At 61.5% G+C, this 18260-nt stretch overlaps 1 protein-coding gene across 2 annotated transcripts in view; it reads right to left on the bottom strand.

Moving 5' to 3' along the window:
• PLEKHG2 (pleckstrin homology and RhoGEF domain containing G2) overlaps positions 1-18260 on the bottom strand; it is a 45723-nt gene that overhangs the window by 8498 nt on the left and 18965 nt on the right. For both annotated transcript variants that reach the window (XM_084612626.1, XM_084612625.1), the window contains 15 exons: positions 15775-15875; positions 12382-12448; positions 11060-11106; positions 10557-10707; positions 9680-9811; positions 9145-9327; positions 8233-8325; positions 7519-7605; positions 7292-7325; positions 6665-6766; positions 6269-6352; positions 5566-5607; positions 5063-5100; positions 4349-4624; positions 1505-3059 (listed from right to left, as the gene is read on the bottom strand). In XM_084612626.1, the coding sequence (XP_084468752.1) occupies positions 1505-3059; positions 4349-4624; positions 5063-5100; positions 5566-5607; positions 6269-6352; positions 6665-6766; positions 7292-7325; positions 7519-7605; positions 8233-8325; positions 9145-9327; positions 9680-9811; positions 10557-10707; positions 11060-11106; positions 12382-12448; positions 15775-15875 (2992 nt within the window). The remainder of the gene's footprint in view (positions 1-1504; positions 3060-4348; positions 4625-5062; positions 5101-5565; positions 5608-6268; positions 6353-6664; positions 6767-7291; positions 7326-7518; positions 7606-8232; positions 8326-9144; positions 9328-9679; positions 9812-10556; positions 10708-11059; positions 11107-12381; positions 12449-15774; positions 15876-18260) is intronic.

Here is an 18260-nt window from a genome sequence, read left to right as displayed (position 1 = left end):
TTGGGCAAGTCCCGTGCCTCAGTTTCCCCATCTGTAAAAAGGGGGGTAATGAGACTGACCCCCTTTGTGAAGCACTCGGAGACCTGCTGAGGAGACGAATATTATTCTCTCTCCTACTGCAGGCTCAGCACGCGGCCCCAATTTACCCCCGAAGCTAGGGGTGCAGGGACCCCAGCAGGACAGAGCCTAGGGTCAGACCCCCTCCCCACCCCAGCTGGTGTGAACGGGAGTTAGGAGTCCCGGAAGTCAAAGGAATGGTGCTGAGTCCCACTGCACGGGGATATTACTCTGGCGTTCATCCCAGCTGGGGATCTGTCCTAGCAAATCAACTCCTGAATCCCTTTGAGCAGGTAACTCTGCCCGTCGTGCGAGTGCCAGACGGGGGGCTGCAGTCTCTTGCTCAGACGCACATACATTGCTCAGATGGCAGTGTCTGATTTCCCCAGAGCCAGCCCCCCGGCTCTGGTTTCCCAGCGGCTCTTCCCATCTGCTCTCAGGCCCCTGCAAGGAACATTTTCTTTCCTGGGCTCCGGTCCCAGGACAGCTACTTTTGTGCGGCCGCCCGGGGAGGAGCAGGAGCAGCCTGCAGGGGTTCCAGCCAGCTTTCTATGCTGATCCCCCCTGGAATGACTGTGTGCGCGCGAACGGGGCCCAGCTGCGCCTATGAATGCTCCCTGCACAGAATGAATGTGTTGCAGGCTGCAGGGATCATCCCCATCGGCTTAGGGGAGCTGGGACTAGAACCCACGTCCTTGAAATCCACCCAGGCCTGTACAGCTTAAGCTAAAGGAAAGCTCCGCAATCTGGCCGCTCCTCTGGCACCTCAAGCCCTGCCACAGCCGGCACAGAGTCCCCTCTGCAGCTCCAGGCAGCCGGATCCTGCCTTCCACGCCTGGGTCCCAGCACACCTTTGCTCAGGCTCCGCACTCCCGTCTCCCTGGGCGGCTCGGTGCCGGCCGCACGCCACAGGTCATTGCGTCGGGGACCCGTTATCTAGCGCTGGGACAGGCCTGGTGGCTCCGGGGCGCAGTCCAGCCTGCTCTGGTGTCCAGGCACCCGGGGACAAGCGCTCAGACAGCAGAGACTGACGTAAAGAGGGATCCAGATTCCCTGCCCCTTGCCTCCCAGGTCCGTGTAAGCCAACGGCCAGGGAGCCGGGGGGCGAACAGGCCAGCGCTGCTGGAGGATCAGATCCTGCCCCGATCTGGACTCCACGTTGCCCCATTGCCCTGGGATCCATCATGATTCTCCACACAGCCTAGAGATTTGAAGGGGGGACTGGCTGGCTCAGGGGGGCAGGGAGTGGGACTCAGGGTGGGGAGCAGTGGGGAGAGGTAGAGCCATGCTGGAGAAAGCCTGGCACGCAGAGCGGCACCGTGGGGTGCCCTACAGAGGGTGGGGTCCTCTGACACCTGGGTCTTCCCCGGACCCCTCCCATGGCCCCCCTCCAAGCCATGCCGCAGTGGAGGGTCCTACCCACCCAGCCAGAGGCCCTGGGACTCACAGAGAGGGAGGCAGGGCCCTGGCATCTCCTCCCGCAGGCTTTGCAGGGTGCCCATCCTGCTGGGTGCCGGGCGGTGCGGCCCGTCCTGCGGCCTCCGGGCCGCCTTGGCCCGGCCGATCTTCTCGCTGTACATCCGGGCCAGGGCTTGCACCTTGCTGAGGATCCGCTCCGAGTTCTCCAGCAGGCAAGGGGCACTGTCCTCGGACAGCCCGGGCAGGGGGGCGTAGCCGGCGGGCGGGACACCGTCGGCGCGAGGGAGCCCGTCGCCGTGGGGCAGCCGGGGCGGGGCAGCCAGATCAGACTCCTCCACGATCCACAGGGGCTCCAGGAACGGTGGGGGCTCGCGAGCCGCCACCGGCCCTTTGCTGCCTCGCTTCGTGAGGGGGGTGCGCCCTCCCACGGCGTCCACCGCCCCCCGCTCTTTCTCCCGCCAGGCCCGCCGGATCTCCGCGCACGACTTGTACTCGGGCTCCTGGCTGGCAGCGGGCAGGGCAGCATGGCTGGCAGGCTGGCCCCGCCCCTTCCCAGCATCCTCTTGGTTGGCACCAGCTTCGGTGCCTTGGTCGATGAGCTGGCCCCGCCCCTTCCCAGCATCCTCTTGGTTGGCAGCAGATTGGGTGTTTTGGTCGATGAATTGACCACGCCCCTTCCCAGCATCCTCTTGGTTGGTGCCATGGATGTCTGGGTTGATAGGCCGGCCCCGCCCCTTCCCAGAATCCTCTTGGTTGGCACCAGATTGGGTGTTTTGGTTGATGAATTGACCATGCCCCCTCCCAGTATCCTCTTGGTTGGTGCCATGGATGTCTGGGTTGATAGGTCGGCCCTGACCCTTCCCAGCATCCTCTTGGGCCTCTTGGTTGGTGCCAAATTCAGTGCCTTGTTCAAAGGCCAGGCCCGCCCCCTTCCCAGAATCCTCTTGGTTAGCACCATGAGGGCTGGTGTTTTGGTCAAGAAACTGGCCCCACCTCCTCCGAGCATCCTCCTGGCGGGCAGGGCGGGCCTTGGCCCAACAAGCCCTGCCTCCCTTGCGGTCCATGGCGCCCTCCTGCTGGGGGAGGCGGTTGAGGTGGAGCACAGAGTCCCGCACCACACCTGCAGGGGCGGAGAGGGCGCCCTCCTGAGCGGGGGGGTCTGGGGCAGCCTCGCCCGCCTCGTAGTAGCACTTGATCTTCTCGATAAGCAGCCGGTCGTCTCGGGTCAGCGGCGAGTCCCGTGCTGCCCCATCCCCGTACGGGGGGCAGGCCCCATTGGTGGCGCCCAGCTCCCCGCTGGATGCTTCCAGCCCTTCACGCAAAGCATTATCCCCTGCCAGGACCTCTGGCTTGCCGGCAGCCTCCTCTGCATCCAGGTCTTCTAGGACACAAAGAGGGGAAGGGCCCCGCTCCTGCTTTTGCTGCTCCTCCTCCGATTCGCTGCGGGAGGGATGGCATGGCGGGAGGGGTTGCATCACGCCGAAGCTGCTACGGCGGGGCTCGTCTCGCCCAGGGGCATCTCCCTCCTGAACTTCGCTTCCCTCTGCTCGTTCTTCCAGCACGATGCGGTCCGGAGGCGGATCCTGGGGGATCAAAGCACACATCAGCAGGGTTAGAGGAGGATACTTCCCAGCAAAGGATTGTTCCATCAGAAAATGCTGATCCGTCGAAATTGGACCCCCGCTGGCGGGAAACGGACGCATTTCTCGCCTCGAAAACACCTGGGCGGGGGGGAAAGGCTTCTACATTTTTTAAATGAAAAATTCCAGTTTTCCGGTTCAAACCAAATAATAAAAAATATAAATAGTAAAAAATGAGGTAACACGGCAGCGGATGGGTGAATCCTTCATTTCGCGCTTTGTTTCCATGTTACAAAGTGTTACCTGGGGCGGGCAGGGCTTGAAAATCACCCCAAAACGTGTTACGCCATTTATGGAGAGCCCCGAGTTTTTTTTTTTTAAAAAAAAAAAAGGATCAAAAGTGAAATGAAACGTTTGAAACGACCGGAACGGAAACGAATTTCCAACTGGAGAAAATCTTTGAGATTTTGATTTTACGTCCCGATCTGGGAAGGGAAAATGTTTCCATCTCTTGACCGTGCTCCTAGGATGAGAAAAGTTTCCCGTCCAGGTCTAGCTAACAGCACCGTGGCCAGCGGTCGCGATCCTTGCGGTTTCACTTAATAATCACCCAGCTCCTGGAATCATGGGCTTTCGGGGGAATCTCGGCTTTGATTCAAAGACCAAAAGGACATTGCTAGCCCTCCTGGTTGCACAGAAAAGGGGGAACCCGTGAGGTCAAAGGAGCAGAAAGAACACTTGAATCTCATGATTTCTCAGGCCAAAATCGTGGGATTTCTCAGCCAAATCTCGGGCTGGGCGGAAAGCTGATGGCACCGCGCTGGCAGAGCCGGGGTAGAAGTTTCATAAGGCCCGACGCACTTTCGGATCCCAAGTCCCATTTACGGGACCCAGGAAGAATCAGACTCTGAAGGGCCCGGTCGCTTTTGAAAATGGGGCTTTTGCTCTTAAGTGTTTTTGAAAATGTTACCAGAGGGCACACAGAAGTCTGAGTGCCAGGCCCTGCTCTGACCACCAGACCCCACTCCCCTCCCAGAGCCAGAGAAAGAACCCAGGAGTCCTGGCTCCTAGCCCCCAACCCTGCTCAAACCACTAGATCCCACTTCCCTCCCAGAGCCAGGGACAGAAACTAGGAGTCCTGGCTCCCAGACCCCTGCTCTGACCACTAAACCCCACTCCCCTCCCAGATCCGGGAATAGAACCCAGGAGTCCTGGCTCCCAGCCCAGTGCCCCATCCACTTGCGAATGCTGCCTCTATCCTCTCTCCCATTATGCCCCTTCTCCTCACGTACCTGCTCCGGCTGTGGAGCGGGGCTCCCAGGGCGCTGCTCCCCCTGCCCCCAGGGTGTCTCCTCCGTCCCCAGGTCCCTGCTCAGCCCCCTCTGGCTGAGCAGCTCCAGGATCTCCTCAGTGATGGACAGCGGCTCCTCGGCCAGGCAGAACGGGGGTGACTCGGCATCCTCGCCGGGGTCCGACTCCTCAGCCACGCTGGAGTCCAGGGTGCAGACGCTGCCCGAGGGCGCCAGGGGTAGCGGGGCGGGGAACAGCTCCCCCTCGCTGCCCGCGTGCTGCAAAGAGAACAGGCCCCAGGCTGCTAAGTCCCCCCAGATCCCTCCCTCCACGCAGGCCTCCCAGACCTGGGCACTGAGTGGGGAGAGGGAAGTGGGGTTATTCACCTGTTTTAACCCCCCCCCGACCCCCAACACAAGCTGGGGATGGAACCCAGGAGTCCTGATTCCCAGCCTCCCCCCGGCTCTAACCACTAGACCCCACTCCTCTCCCAGAGCTGGGGATAGAACCCAGGAGTCCTGATTCCCTGCCTCCTCCCACTCTAACCACCAGATCCCACTCCCCTCTCAGAGCCAAGGAGAGAACCCAGGAGTCCTGCCCCTCCCCCCAAGCTGGGAGCACAGCACACGCCTTCCAACCCCGGCACCGAGGCCCTTATTGGCAGCAATAAAACACCAACCGGGGAAGGGAAACCCCAGAACACGCCGGCTCCTTACCTTCAATTTGGGGGTGGCTGGGAGCCCCCGACAGCGACCTCAGCGCAGAAGGGAAAGAGACAAACCCAGAGTTAGACACCTGAGCAGCCGGCCCCAAACCCACCAGCACGGACCCATCTGGCAAAACAAGGGCCAGCCCCGCTGGTGCCTCCTAGGCTCAGGTCCTGTCCCGGGCTCTTAGGAACACAGGAATTTTCAGATCAGGTCAGACTTGGAGCCCATCTACCCCGGTATCGGGCCTGCATTAGAGGAAAGGGCAAGACTTCCCTCTAGTGGGCAGTGATGGGATAGCCAGTGCCTGTCTAACCTTCTGGGAAGGCTGAGGTCCAAAACTCAGCACTGTCTACGTGTCAGCAACGGTACTGGTTGGGGGGAGCCCAGGGCTGGGATAGCAGGGAGGTGAGGGGCACCAGGAAAGCTGTGGGAGAGCCCAGGGCTGGGATCGGTGGGGGCTGCGGGTCAGGGCTGCAGGCCAGTAAGAGAGCAGGGTGGAGGATACTTACCGTTCTGCTCCTGTCCCATCTGGCTCAGCTCAGTGGCCGGCTCTGTGGACAGAGGAAGAGGAAGCGTTAGCTGAAGCCCCCCAGGGGCAGGGAGAGGGCGGGAACACTCAGGTTCCACCCTGCCAGGAAGAGTTGGAGCTGCTCGGGTCACCTGGGGAGCTCCCCTGAGCTGCCCATGCCAGCAGGTGGAATGACAGCCGGGGAAACTGAGGCACAAAGTGGAGACGACTTATACAAAGTCACACAGGAAGTCTTTGGCAGAGAACCCAGGAGTCCTGACCTTCTTGTTTCCTGCTCTAGCCACTGGACCCCACCTCCCTTCCAGAGCTGGGGAGAGAACCCAGGAGTCCTGGCTCCCAGCCCCCCTGCTCTAACTCACTAGATCCCGCTCCCCTCCCAGAGCTGGGAGTCAGGACTCCTGGGTTCTCTCCCCAGCTCTGGGAGGGAAGTGGGGTCTAGTGGCTAGAGCAGGGGGGCTGGGTTCTCTCCCCAGCTCGGTCACTTATTTGCTGCAAGAACATCCATGCCTCAGTTTCCCCGTCGGGGGGGCTCCGTCTTCATGGCCCAATCAATCCTTCCCCTGTTGGCGGAGCCCACTGACAGCCCCATTTGCACCAGTTGGGAGGTGCCACCCCCCACAAATCCCCACAGGAGCCGGGCTGTCTCCTCTCCTGCCATCATGTACTGGCTCAGGGGCACTCACCGGACTGCCTGCGCCCACGGCGGTATTGAGGGGCGCCATCCAGCTGGGCGACGGGGCAGCTTTTGCGGGCTCTCTCCGGCGGCTCTGAAACGGGACAGGAGAGACCAGATCGGAGAGGAATCCTGCCCCACCCTTGCCTCTGGCTTCCCTGGGGCTGGGGAAAGGCAGATGAACCGGGGCAAGAGGGTCGGGATTCCCCGGCCAGCCCCTTAATTCAGCAGGGTCCTTGCACATGGGGACATTAGCACCAGGACCCGCTCCCTGGCACACGGTCCCACCCCCACCTGCTGGCGTCAAGATCCCCTTGGCGTCCCAGCTCAGCTCAACGGGGCCTGGCCCGCGGCTGGGAACACCCCCACCCCGCTGCACCCCGCCTTCCCCCCGGCCCCTTGGTACCTGACTGCCGCCTGCCGCGGCCATAGCCCCAAGCGTCCTCCATCCTTGGAGAGGGGGCCGGCGTCTTCAGGGGCTCCGGGCTGCAGCGGATCTCCGGGGAGCCTGGTACAGACGAGGGGTTGGAGCGTCTAACACCGCACCTGCCCCCTCCCCAAACGCTGTCCATGCATCAGACCCCGGCAAATCTGGCAGCTCCACGAGCCCTGTGCTCTGCTTATACCCTGCCCAGCCCCTCCTCCTTCCATCCCCTCCCTTTCCCACCCCCTCCAGTCCTGTCACTCAGCAACGGCCACAAGGCTACTGGCCTACAGCAGAGGTGGGGGGCTGGGAGCCAGGACTCCTGGGTTCTCTCCCCAGCTCTGGGAGGAGAGCAGGGTCTAGGGGTTAGAGCAGGGGAGGGCTGGGAGTCAGGACTCCTGGGTTCTCTCCCCAGCTCTGGGAGGGGAGCGGGGTCTAGGGGTTAGAGCAGGGGAGGGCTGGGAGCCAGGACTCCTGGGTTCCCTCCCCAGCTCTGGGAGGGGAGCGGGGTCTAGGGGTTAGAGCAGGGGAGGGCTGGGAGCCAGGACTCCTGGGTTCTCTCCCCAGCTCTGGGAGAGGGGGGCTGGGTGCAGAGAGCCCCTCACTTACTTTGGAAGCTGTTCTCCAGCAGCACTTGCTTGGCCTGTAACAGCAAGGAAAAGGGGGTTACACACCTGGCTGCAGGGCACAGCGCCCCGTGCAGGGGTAAGAGGGGAGCGTAGCCCGCTGCGGGAGGCAGCCAGAGCCAATGGCTCCCTTAGGAACAGGAGCGAGGTCTGAGAACAGACCCCGAGCAGCCAGTGGAGACCCCTTAGCTGCATCCTTCCCCTGCTCACCTTCTGAGGGATCGACGCTGGGTGGTTCTCGACGATCAGACGCTTCAGGTAATGGATCCACAGCCGCTTCTCCTCCTGGTTCCTGGCCTGCAGAGGGGACGGGGGAAGTAACACCCACCGCTGAGATGCAGCCGCTGCTGGGGCAGGGGCTGTTCATACAGAGATCCCTCCCCTGGTGCTGAGATACAGCGTCCTCTGGGGTGGGGCGACGGGGCTATTTATACAGGAATCCCTTGTCCCGGAGAGAGGTACAGAGTCCTCTGGGGTGGAGCGCGGGGGCTGGTCATACAGGGACCCCTCGCCCAGCGCAGAGCTGTACAGGGAGCGAGGAAGGATCCCAGTGAAGGTGCAGAGGGGAAACCGATCCGGGTTTTGGCCAGGGGCAAGGGCCAGGGGATCTTCACTAGCCACAACTTGGCAGGATCTCGGCTGCGTCTCTCCGGCAAAAGGACAACGCACCTCAACACAACCCTGGGGCCGTGAGGAGAGCGCCCCCTTCTGAGCCCCCCCACTCCCTGCAGGGGGTACCGGGGGGGGGGGAGGCCTGCGTGATGAGGAAAGAGACCCTCCTCCCCAACACAGCGCCCCCTAGCGCCGCATTGGGGAATTGCCCTTGGAACTCGTTGCAAGGGCAGAGTCCTCCTCCCCCAGACCCCACTGACGAGTCCCTGCCCCCTAGCGCCGCATTCGGGGTGGAGGGGGGGCTGCACTCACCTGCACCACGTGCTGCTGCTTGGGGATGGTGAGGTCCGAGATCTTGAAGCTCAGGGGGTCCTTGAGGCTCTCCGACAGGGCCAGGTTACAGCACTGGGTGGGGGGAGCAGAGCGCAGCATGGTCCCTCCCTGCTCTGGCTGCCGGCCCCTCGTGGGGGCAGGGGACAGCACAGGGGCCCGGACACGACATGGGGGAGCTGCCGGGGGGGGAACTGCCCAGGGGTCGGGCACCCATCGATGGGGGCCACGCGGGCCCACTCTACAGGGGCTAGTACAGACCCCGCCTCGGCCACAGAGGGACAGCTGGGGAAAGCCAGCCAAGGTGAGGGGGGCCCCCTGCCATCCAGTGGATTTGGGATGCCCCTCCCCCAAAGGATAGGGAGCCCCCGCCCCCTAAGGGAAAGGGGTGCCCTTTCCCCTGCTCACCCCCCAGAGAATAGAGACCCGTCACCCAGCCGCCAGAGAAGAGAGCGAGCCCTGGCCATGCCCCCTTGGGGATGGGGGTGCCCCTCCCCCTTCCCATCCCCCACTGGATGGGGACGGCCCTCCCCCTGCTCACCCCCCAGAGAACAGGGAGCCCCCCTCCCTCACCCACTCCTCAGAGAAGAGAGCGAGCCCTGGCCATGCACCCCAGGGTGTAGGGGTGCCCCTGCCCCTGCTCACCCCCCAGAGAACAGGGAGCCCCCCTCCCTCACCCACTCCTCAGAGAAGAGAGCGAGCCCTGGCCATGCACCCCAGGGTGTAGGGGTGCCCCTGCCCCTGCTCACCCCCCAGAGAACAGGGAGCCCCCCTCCCTCACCCACTCCTCAGAGAAGAGAGCGAGCCCTGGCCATGCACCCCAGGGTGTAGGGGTGCCCCTGCTCACCCCCCACTGGCCGGGGACACCCCTCCCCCCTGCTCGCCCCCCCTTACGAAGATGTGGCTCTTGTAGACGAAGGCCGGCCCGCGGCGCTTGGCGACCAGCAGCATCTTGCTGAAGAGGAAGAAGGCGCGTTCCCGCCGCACCCGCTGTACCCGGAACTGCCCCTCCAGCACCAGCTCCCCGAAGGCCTCCAGCTCCGGCCCCATCCAGTCCACCAGCAGCCCCTGCAGCTCCTGGGGGGGGGGGACACGGCCACAGATCAGCCGCCGCGTGGGCCGGGGGGGGCGCTTGGCTGGATGGAGACCCGCTGGGGGGAGGGGAGGGACCAGCCGGGGGCCTGCCAAGGGGGTGACCTGGGGGGGAAGGGTCCCTGGCATGGGAGGGCTCAGGTGGGGGGCAGTTGGGGGTCCAGCCAGGAAGGGACCAGGAGATGGGGGAGACCAGTCGGGGTCTGTCAAGAGGGTGACCCGGGGTGGGGGGAGGAAGCGGGAGGTCGTGGAAAGGGCTGGGGGTCCGGCCAGGAGGGACCCTTTGCGGGGGGGGTTGACTGGGGTGGTAGGACGGTGCCCCCCCTGCCCCCCTCACCTGCAGCCGGGCGGCGTGTTCCTGCTTGCGCTTCATGTCGTTGATGTACCAGGCCACGGCCGTCATGGTGATGGTGGCTTCCTCCACCGCCTCGTAGCCCGCGCTGCTCCGCTCACAGTGCCGGGCCAGCTCCTGGGGGGCGGCAGGAGAACGGCCCCTCAAGTACCCACCGGCTCCCTCCACCGGCAGGGGCCACGGCAGCCTGGGGTCCTGGCACAGACGCCAGGGAGAGGCCAAGCTGGGCCCTCAGGGCAACAAGGGCCATGCCCCTGGGGCGAGCTCCCAGCGACTCCAGGGCCTCTCCCAGCAGGGGGCGCTGTGGGGCAGAGCTCCCAGCCTCTCCCAGCAGGGGGCGCTATGGGGCAGAGCTCCCAGCCTCTCCCAGCAGGGGGCGCTATGGGGCAGAGCTCCCAGTCTCTCCCAGCAGGGGGCGCTATGGGGAGTGGGGCGGGAGCTCCCAGTCTCTTCCAGCAGGGGGCGCTGTGGGGAGTGGGGCGGGAGCTCCCAGTCTCTTCCAGCAGGGGGCGCTGTGGGGAGTGGGGCGGGAGCTCCCAGTCTCTTCCAGCAGGGGGCGCTGTGGGGAGTGGGGCGGGAGCTCCCAGTCTCTTCCAGCAGGGGGCGCTGTGGGGAGTGGGGCGGGAGCTCTGGCTGCGGGGGGAGCTCCTGGCTGGACAGTGCTGGGGTCTTTGCTCTGTGGATCCATCACAGTCACTTCAAGCGGGTGCCCGTTCCCAGAGCCCTTTGCAGGGAACCTGCGCACCCCACCTGCGCCTCTGCCCACCTGAATCTCCCGCAGCCCGGGGAAAGGGGCAGGGAGTGTCGGCCCGGCCCTAGAGCCGGGGGTAAGGAGGCTGGTCCCTTCGGCGGTGCCACCCACCTGCAGCAGGAGATGGTACTTGAGGATCCTCTGGACGGGTTTCAGCAGGTAGGTCTCCAGGGGCAGGGAGTGGCACAGCGTGGCCTGGCGCTCCCGGAAAAACCCCGCCAGCACCTGGTTCTCCATGCACTCCCGCAGCACCGACACTGAGCTGGGGGGAGATGGGCAAGCTAGCCGGGCACCGCGAGGGCACCAGACCGCTAGGTGGCGAGCGATGGGGGACAGTGCCCATCCGCCCCAGCACTGGGCAAGGGAAAGTGCCCGCTTGCCTGGCACCAGGCATTGGGGGGTGCCCGCCCCGGCACCGAGCGAGGGGGCATGCCTACCCACCCCAGTCTGGTTCCTAACATCCCTGCCCCCTTCCCCAAGCAGGGCTGGGGGGACACACTCAGATCCCAGTGGCCCAGGCATCCTCTCCCTCCTCCCCCTGCCCGGTGGGGGGGGACCCATGCTGCTCTGATACCCCGTCCCTCCCCACTCCTGGGCTGGGGGCAGCTACTCACTTGGGGTAGTTCATGCAGTAGAGGGTGTAGATGTCAAATTCCTCACTCTGCAAGAGAAGACAGAGGGCGTCAGGGGAGGGGGCAGCGCCAGGGAGGGCAGGGACGGGACAGGGGCATGGAGCGAGCGGGGTCGGGAGGCGCCAACCGGGGAGAAAGCCAAGGTGCAGAGAGGGAGGAGGGTTTCCCAGCCCCGCTCCCAAAGGGCACCCAACTCCCCTAGCACTCAGATGCAGCCACCTCTGGGGTGGGGCGCAAGGGTGTTCATACACCAATCCTTCACCTAGCACTAAGATGCATCTGCCTCTGGGGTGGGATGCGGGGAGGCTGTTTATAAGGGATCCCTCACCTGGCACTGAGATGCAGCCATCTCTGGGGGTGGGGTGTGTGATTTAGGCTGTTTATACATGGAGCCCGGCAGTGAGGTGCAGCCACCTCTGGGGTGGGGTGCCGGGGCTGTTTTTATAGGGATCCCTCGCTCGGCTCCGAGATGCAGCCGTCTCTGGGGTGTGGCGCTCTCAGCCTAGACTCGGTCCCCACCTGGCCATTCCCCTTTGCTTGGCTCCTTCAAACTTCGTTCCCACCCCAGCCCACCCCTTCAATCTCCCACTGAAGTTCCCAGACTGACCCCCTCTACTCTGGCTGCACCCCACAGCCTCAGGTCACCCCTCCTCCAACCCTCATCCCCCAATATCCCTTGATAACCTGTCCCCGCCAACCCCGCCCCACGGCAGGCATCTCTCCCAAGATCCCCTTAGTGGAAATCAGTTTGCTCCTCCTTTCACTAGGCACTTCCTCATTTGATGTTCCCACCCCATTCCTTCCCTCCCTCCCTCCATCCTCCCCCACTCCATCCAGCCAGCATCCCTCTTTCCCCCTCCAACCCCCATCCATCCATCCATCCTTTATCCACCCACCCACCATCCTTCCACCCCTCTGTACCCTAGGCACTCTTCATTCTTTCCATTCCTCCTTCTCCCCCGCATCCCTCTCATTCTTCCCCTCTTAGCCCTCCCCCAGCAAAGGGTCCCCCTAACCAGATCGGGTACGGCTCACCCTGCAACATTTAAGGGTGCTCTGCTCCAAACCCCCCCCCCGGTTGGGAGGTGCCCCTTTCTCCTTGCAAAAGGGGGGGAATTAGATTTCCCACCCCCACGTGACACGGTCCCACCCCTCCATCGGCTCCTGCACCCAAAGTTGAACAGAGCCGGAAGGAGCCTGTGCAGTACACACCTGGGTATGCTAGGGGGTGCAGGAGAGGTGGAAAGGGGTCGCAGCCAGGTGCTGGAGGGGGGCAGGGAGGGGCAGGACAGGCGGGCGCTTACCCGTTGCACGAAGCACTCAGCGATGGCATGGGCGCTGCTGTTGCTCTCCAGCTCTTCCAGGAGCTCGCTGCACAAGGGGGAGAAACAGGGCAGGGGGTGAAGCCGCTGATGCAAAGGGGCACCCAGTGTAAAGGCTGTTTCTGAGGGGGGCGGGGGGGATCTGTGTTATCGGGAGACCCCTCTGCACGCACCCAGAAACTGCATGCCCAGACTCCAAATTTGCATGTAGTTTGCATAATTGCATTCCACTATACAGGCTGGATTCGAACCCATGACCTCAACGAACAAGGCACTGAGGCCCAGTCCCTGAGCTGTGCACTTTCCCTTCCTTTCAATGCAAGCAACAGGTGCAAGATTTCTGCTGCAAAGGCCCGGTCCCCACCCACCACCAGAGCAAAAGGAGAATCCCCACTAGCCGCTAGCAGTATAGCGGCCATGACACACAGAGGGGCAGTGCTGATTAGAGCCAGTAGAGGGCAGCGGCACTCACATGCTTAGCGGCCAGGCCAACCCTCGCCAAATGCTTTAAGTAGGGGGTGGAGGGTGAATTTACACAGAAGGTGGGTTCTCTGGATTCACGTCTCCACAGGGCTGCGGGGCGGACGCGCCAGGGTCTCACTTCTCTAGGGCGCCCCCGCTGGGCCACTGGGATTAGGGAAAACTGGGAGGGGAGAGCGCCTCCTAGTGAGCAACTGACGGCCCCACGTCCTGTGTCAACCCCAGCGTCTGCTCTGCCCCAGAGCTGGGCTCCCTCCCCTCCCTGCCCCACCCCCCCTCACATGGACTCCCCGGCGATCAGCGCCCCGAGAACACCCTCCCCCACCCCACGCCCTCGCATGGCCCCGCCAGGAAATGAGCTCTGGGAACCGGCCGGGCTGCAGAGGAGAAACCCAGCCGCAAACCACATGGCGGAAGGCGTGGCATGGGTGGGGGGGGGGGAGGCTTCCTCATTGATCCAACCTGCCCCCTCCAACCGTCCCCAGCCAAACATTGCCATGGGGAGAGAGGGGGGCTGAACCTATCCGCCACCCCCTCCTTCCACTTACTCGTTTCTGCATTCCTTCCTTCGTTTCAAACCCGACCCCTCCACACACGCACCCTAAACCTGGCTGCAGCTGATACCCTGATGTTCCCAGAGACCTGATTCCCAGCCCCCACTCCCGCTCTAACTACTAGACCCCACTCCCCTCCCAAAGCTGGGAATAGAACCCAGGAGTCCTGACTCCCAGCCCCACTCCTAACCACTAAATGCCCGCACCCCATATTGCCCCCTCCCCGTTTGCACTCTAATGCAAAGTCCCCCCCGCCACGACTAAGAAAATTCCCCAAGAAAGCAAGGACGCCTCTCCCCATTAAGAGGTGTCCTGGGTGGGGCCTGGGGTGGGATGTGGGGGAATCCCCCCCCCATGCTACTCAGCCCCCGCTCGGCATGCAGCTCCTTCCCCGACAGGGTTAAGCACCCCGGGCTCGGCTCGGCAGCCGGCCCACGCAGCTGAAATACTTAAACAGACGCAGATGGGAGTTCGGGCTCTTACAGGAAACAACCCCCCGCCCCCCCTTTCCCCTCCCCCACCCTGAGAATAGAGCTGGGGGGGCAGGGTGGCCCAGAGCCAGCCCTGGCTGCAAACCGAATGCGCCACGCAAACCAAGCGCCTGGCCCCGAGACGCTTCGTTCGCTGCCCCCGCTAGCAAACTGCTGGGGCGTCCCGCCCCCACGCAGCAAAGCGCCTGGATCCCCAGGGAAACAGCCCTGGGCTTTTTAGAGTGTGTGGGCGGGGGGGGGGGAGAAGGGGGAGGGGAGCTGAGAGGCAGGACTCCTGGGTTCTATTCCCAGCTCTGAAAGGAGAGCGGTGACTAATGGTTAGAGTGAGGGGGGCTGGAGCCAGGGCTGTTGGGTTCTGTTCCTGGCTCCGGGAGAGGGAGTGGGGCCAAGTTGTTAGATCTCACCACACGCAGGGTTGAAGGGGTTCCTCTTTAACCCCATTGTTACAGCAAAGGAGAAACTGAGGCACACCCAGCTGGATGGCTGAGGCCCCCGCATCTCCAAGGATGCTGAAAAGCTGGCCAGGGGGCAGACCAGAGAAACAAGTATAGTCCAAAAAGGGAGAAAGGGTGGGGGGCAGCCCAGCCCCGCAGGTGGGGCACTGGAGTGAGAACTCACTGGACATTTTTCTAAAAGATCTGCTCTGGGAATTATCTGGGGGCAGGTCTCTGGCCTGTGCCATCCAGAAGATCAGGCTCCATGATACTAATGGGCCCTTCCGGCCTTGGCATCTCTGACTCTATGAACAAGCCACACCCCCCTCTGGGACTCAGTTTCCTCTCCCTGCCCTTTGTCTGGGAACTCCTTGGGGGCAGGGACTGTCGCTTATTCTGTGTCTGTGAAGCACCTGGCAGGATGGGGCCCTCAGTGTTTCATTTCAACTTTATCATCATTTGGGCTTGACTTTTAGATTGCATTAAAATATTAAATCTACCATACTCACCATTCGCTATAACATATACACATGAAAGATACTGTATGTACACACATCTCATTAAATAGATAGAAATATAATATTACACTTCATATTTTAACATCATCTAAAAGACAAAACATAATGAATTGAAACATTAATGTCAAAATTAAACATTTCTTGGCACTGTCGAAACGAAACGTGTCGACTTTTCCCTGTGAAAACGTCACTGAAAGTGACTGGTGCCACAAAACGTTTCAACCTTTCGATGGAAAAACTCTTCCATCGAAAATTCTTCTACCAGGTTCTGTCCCAACGTAGGTTGCGTCCGCCCAGGGCAGGAGGGCTCCCTACGTAAAGGACGTGGGAGATCTCGTGCCATCACCTTTTCCATGAGAGTTTGCACAGCAGCCGGGAGCGTTTGCGAAAATGTCTCTGATCCCGAAAGTTTCACCAATTAAAAGACCCGGGAAATTCCCCCATGCAAAAATAAAAAAACTTTGTGAACTTTGAGAGAGTTGTTTGAGTCAAAGCAAACCATCAAAACCGTTCACTCCCTCATTTAGCTCAAGGTTCCTTCCCGCTCCTAGAAAATTTTGACTTTTGGGGCAAAATCTTGAATTTCGGCCAGAGACTAAAATATTTCAAGTCAGTAGTCCTAATTTAGGTACCTTATGATCTCATTCTCTATGGGCCAGGCTCTTTGGTTGGACTACATCTCCCATGATGCATCACTTTCTCCTCTCTTAGTGAGGCCATGCTGCATCATGGGAGATCTAGATCCAGAGGTTGCAGGTTTAATCTCCACATGGGGGTCACTGTTACCAAAGTTGCAGGGAACTCAGAAATCAACTCAATACCCCCAGTAAGTCCCTCTCCTGATCATCTCCCACCATTCTCTCCCTGACCAGTGGGCGCTAGGAGACAGCAGACTCACCTGTTAAACTCATAGATGTCTTCGATGTTGCAGAACAAAGTGCTCACTTGCTCAGGTTTTAGGGGCAGGTGTCCACTGTCTATGATACAGCCAAGATAATCCTGCAAAACAGGAATGGGTCAGAACCTGGCGTTCCCGGAACGCCTCTCCTCCCGCAAAGCACTTTGCGGACATCACCAGGCAACACTGCATCATCATTTCATCCACGGTGCCAATGGTGGCTGTGAGGTGGGGCATGGCAGCTGTTTATACAGGGATTACTCATCCCAGCACTGAGATGCATCCACCTCTGGGGTGGAGCCTGGCAGCAGATTATACAAGGACGCCTCACTCAGCACTGAGATGTGCCCACTTCTGGGGTGGGCCAGGGCAGTTGTTTATACAGGGGTCATTCCCCCAGCACCGAAGTGCAACCGTCTCTGGGGCAGCTGTACAGGGACCACTCACCCCCGGTTGAAATGTGACTGACCTGGGGTGGGGCATGGCAGTTGCTTAACAGCCACACAGCAACATTGCTCCGGGATTACACACCCAACACGGAAATGCAGAAACTTCTGAGGTGGAGCACAGCAGCTGTTTATACAGGAATCCCTCGCCCAACACCAAAATGCAGCCACCTCTGGCAATGGGGCTCGGTAGCTCTTTATAAAGTTGTCCCTCACCCAGCACTGAGATGCAGCCACCTCTGGGGTGGAGCATGGCAGCTGTTTATACAGAGATCTCTCATCAATGAGACACTGCACTGGCTCAGCCATGGGGAGAGACCATGGTGCATCGTGGGAGATGGAGTCTGGCCTGGTTCGCCAGTCTCTCTCAAGGTGGACAAATGTTGCCAGCGGCTGGAATCAAGGGGTGCCATCATTCCCCTGACTGAAGGGGCAGAAAGAGCCGAGCTGAAATCTACATGCAGCACAGACCGGGGCTCCTTTCCCTCCAGAAGGCAACATGTTTAGGGGGTGGGACTGGAAGCCAGGACGCCTGGATTCCATCCCCAGCTCTAGGAAGGCGTGTGGTATAATGATCAGATGAGGAGTCAGGACTCCTGGGTTCTTTCCCAGCTCTGGGAGGAGCGGGTGGCTAAGGACTATGGGATGGGGAGGGGCCTGAGACTCAGGACTCCTGGGTTCTTTCCCAGCTTTGGGAGGAGCGGGTGGTGTAAGGACTACCGGAGGGGGAGGAGCCTGAGAGTCAGGACTCCTGGGTTCTTTCCCAGCTCTGGGAGGAGCGGGTGGCTAAGGACTATGGGATGGGGAGGGGCCTGAGACTCAGGACTCCTGGGTTCTTTCCCAGCTTTGGGAGGAGCGGGTGGTGTAAGGACTACCGGAGGGGGAGGAGCCTGAGAGTCAGGACTCCTGGGTTTTTCCCCAACTCTAGGAGTAGGGTGCGGTGTAAAGATTAGAGGGGAGGGCGGAAAGGGGGCAGGACTCCTGGGATCTATCTTTAGCTCTAGGAGGGGGATGTGCAGTTTGATGATCAGAGCAGAGGCCAGGACTCCTGGGTCCCTTTCCCACCCGCTCTGCGCCTCGGTTTCCCCGAGTGAAATAACATTTCCTTCCACCCCCTGAGCATCACTGTGCTGAATGTCCCAGCACTCGCCCACCCACCAAATGCTGTTAATAAACCCGGAAAGAGCTCTGCTGAGACAATCTGTTAAATCATTCTCATTTCTGTGCCAGTGACCTTTCTCTAGCTTCCCCGCCGTAGCCAGAAAAACCCGCCTCTCCACGCGGAGACTCAGCGCTGGCCAGGACCCAGCATGGCTCCAGCTGATTCACAAAAGCCCTAGAATGCAGGGACCTGCCCCGAGCACAAGCCGCGCAACCGAGATTTCTGAATCCAGGAGTCCTGGCTCCCCCCGAGCCCTAACCACTAGATTCCCCTCCCAGAGCCGGCAATAGAACCCAGGAGTCCTGGCGCCCAGCCCCCCTTGTTCTAACCCCTGCTCTGGGAGGGGATTGGAGTCTAGTGGTTAGAGCAGGGGGACTGGGAGTCAGGACTCCTGGGTTCTGATGGCGAATGGTTCAAACCAAGTCCTGGGAGGACACTGGTCCAGCACAGAGTCCAAGGGGCCCATGATCCGAGTCCAGCTCTGGGATGAGCCGTTTGCTGCCGGGGCTGGAGTTACTGGGGAGCCGGCTGCAGGCCTGGAGCCAGGCTCCCGGCAGAGGCTCCCCGCCCCCTCCCGCCAGAGCTCGCATTTCAGCCCTTCCTGCTGGAGGAATAACTGGGATTCTTTGGGCCTCTCTCGCGGCAGACGGGGCCTGTCTGACCCGCCAGGGCAGACGCTGATCCACTGACACTCGCGAGGCAGCTGAGCAGCAAATTACACCCCGCACCCCCCCCCTCAAATTGTTATGATGCTCACAAAGGTCCCTCCGGGATCACCTCTGAGCTGAGACAGCGCTGCTGAGTGGCCAGGGGGTTGGGCTAGGCCTCAGGAGTCCTGGGTCCGACTCCTGGCTCCGCCCCAGATTTGCCATGTGACG

The sequence above is a fragment of the Lepidochelys olivacea genome, assembly GCF_965140295.1.
Source record: "Lepidochelys olivacea isolate rLepOli2 genome assembly, chromosome: 23".
Taxonomy (NCBI): Eukaryota; Metazoa; Chordata; order Testudines; family Cheloniidae; genus Lepidochelys; species Lepidochelys olivacea.
The sequence above is the reverse complement of the archived record's forward strand: the minus strand, read 5'-3'. Positions and strand labels throughout refer to the sequence as shown.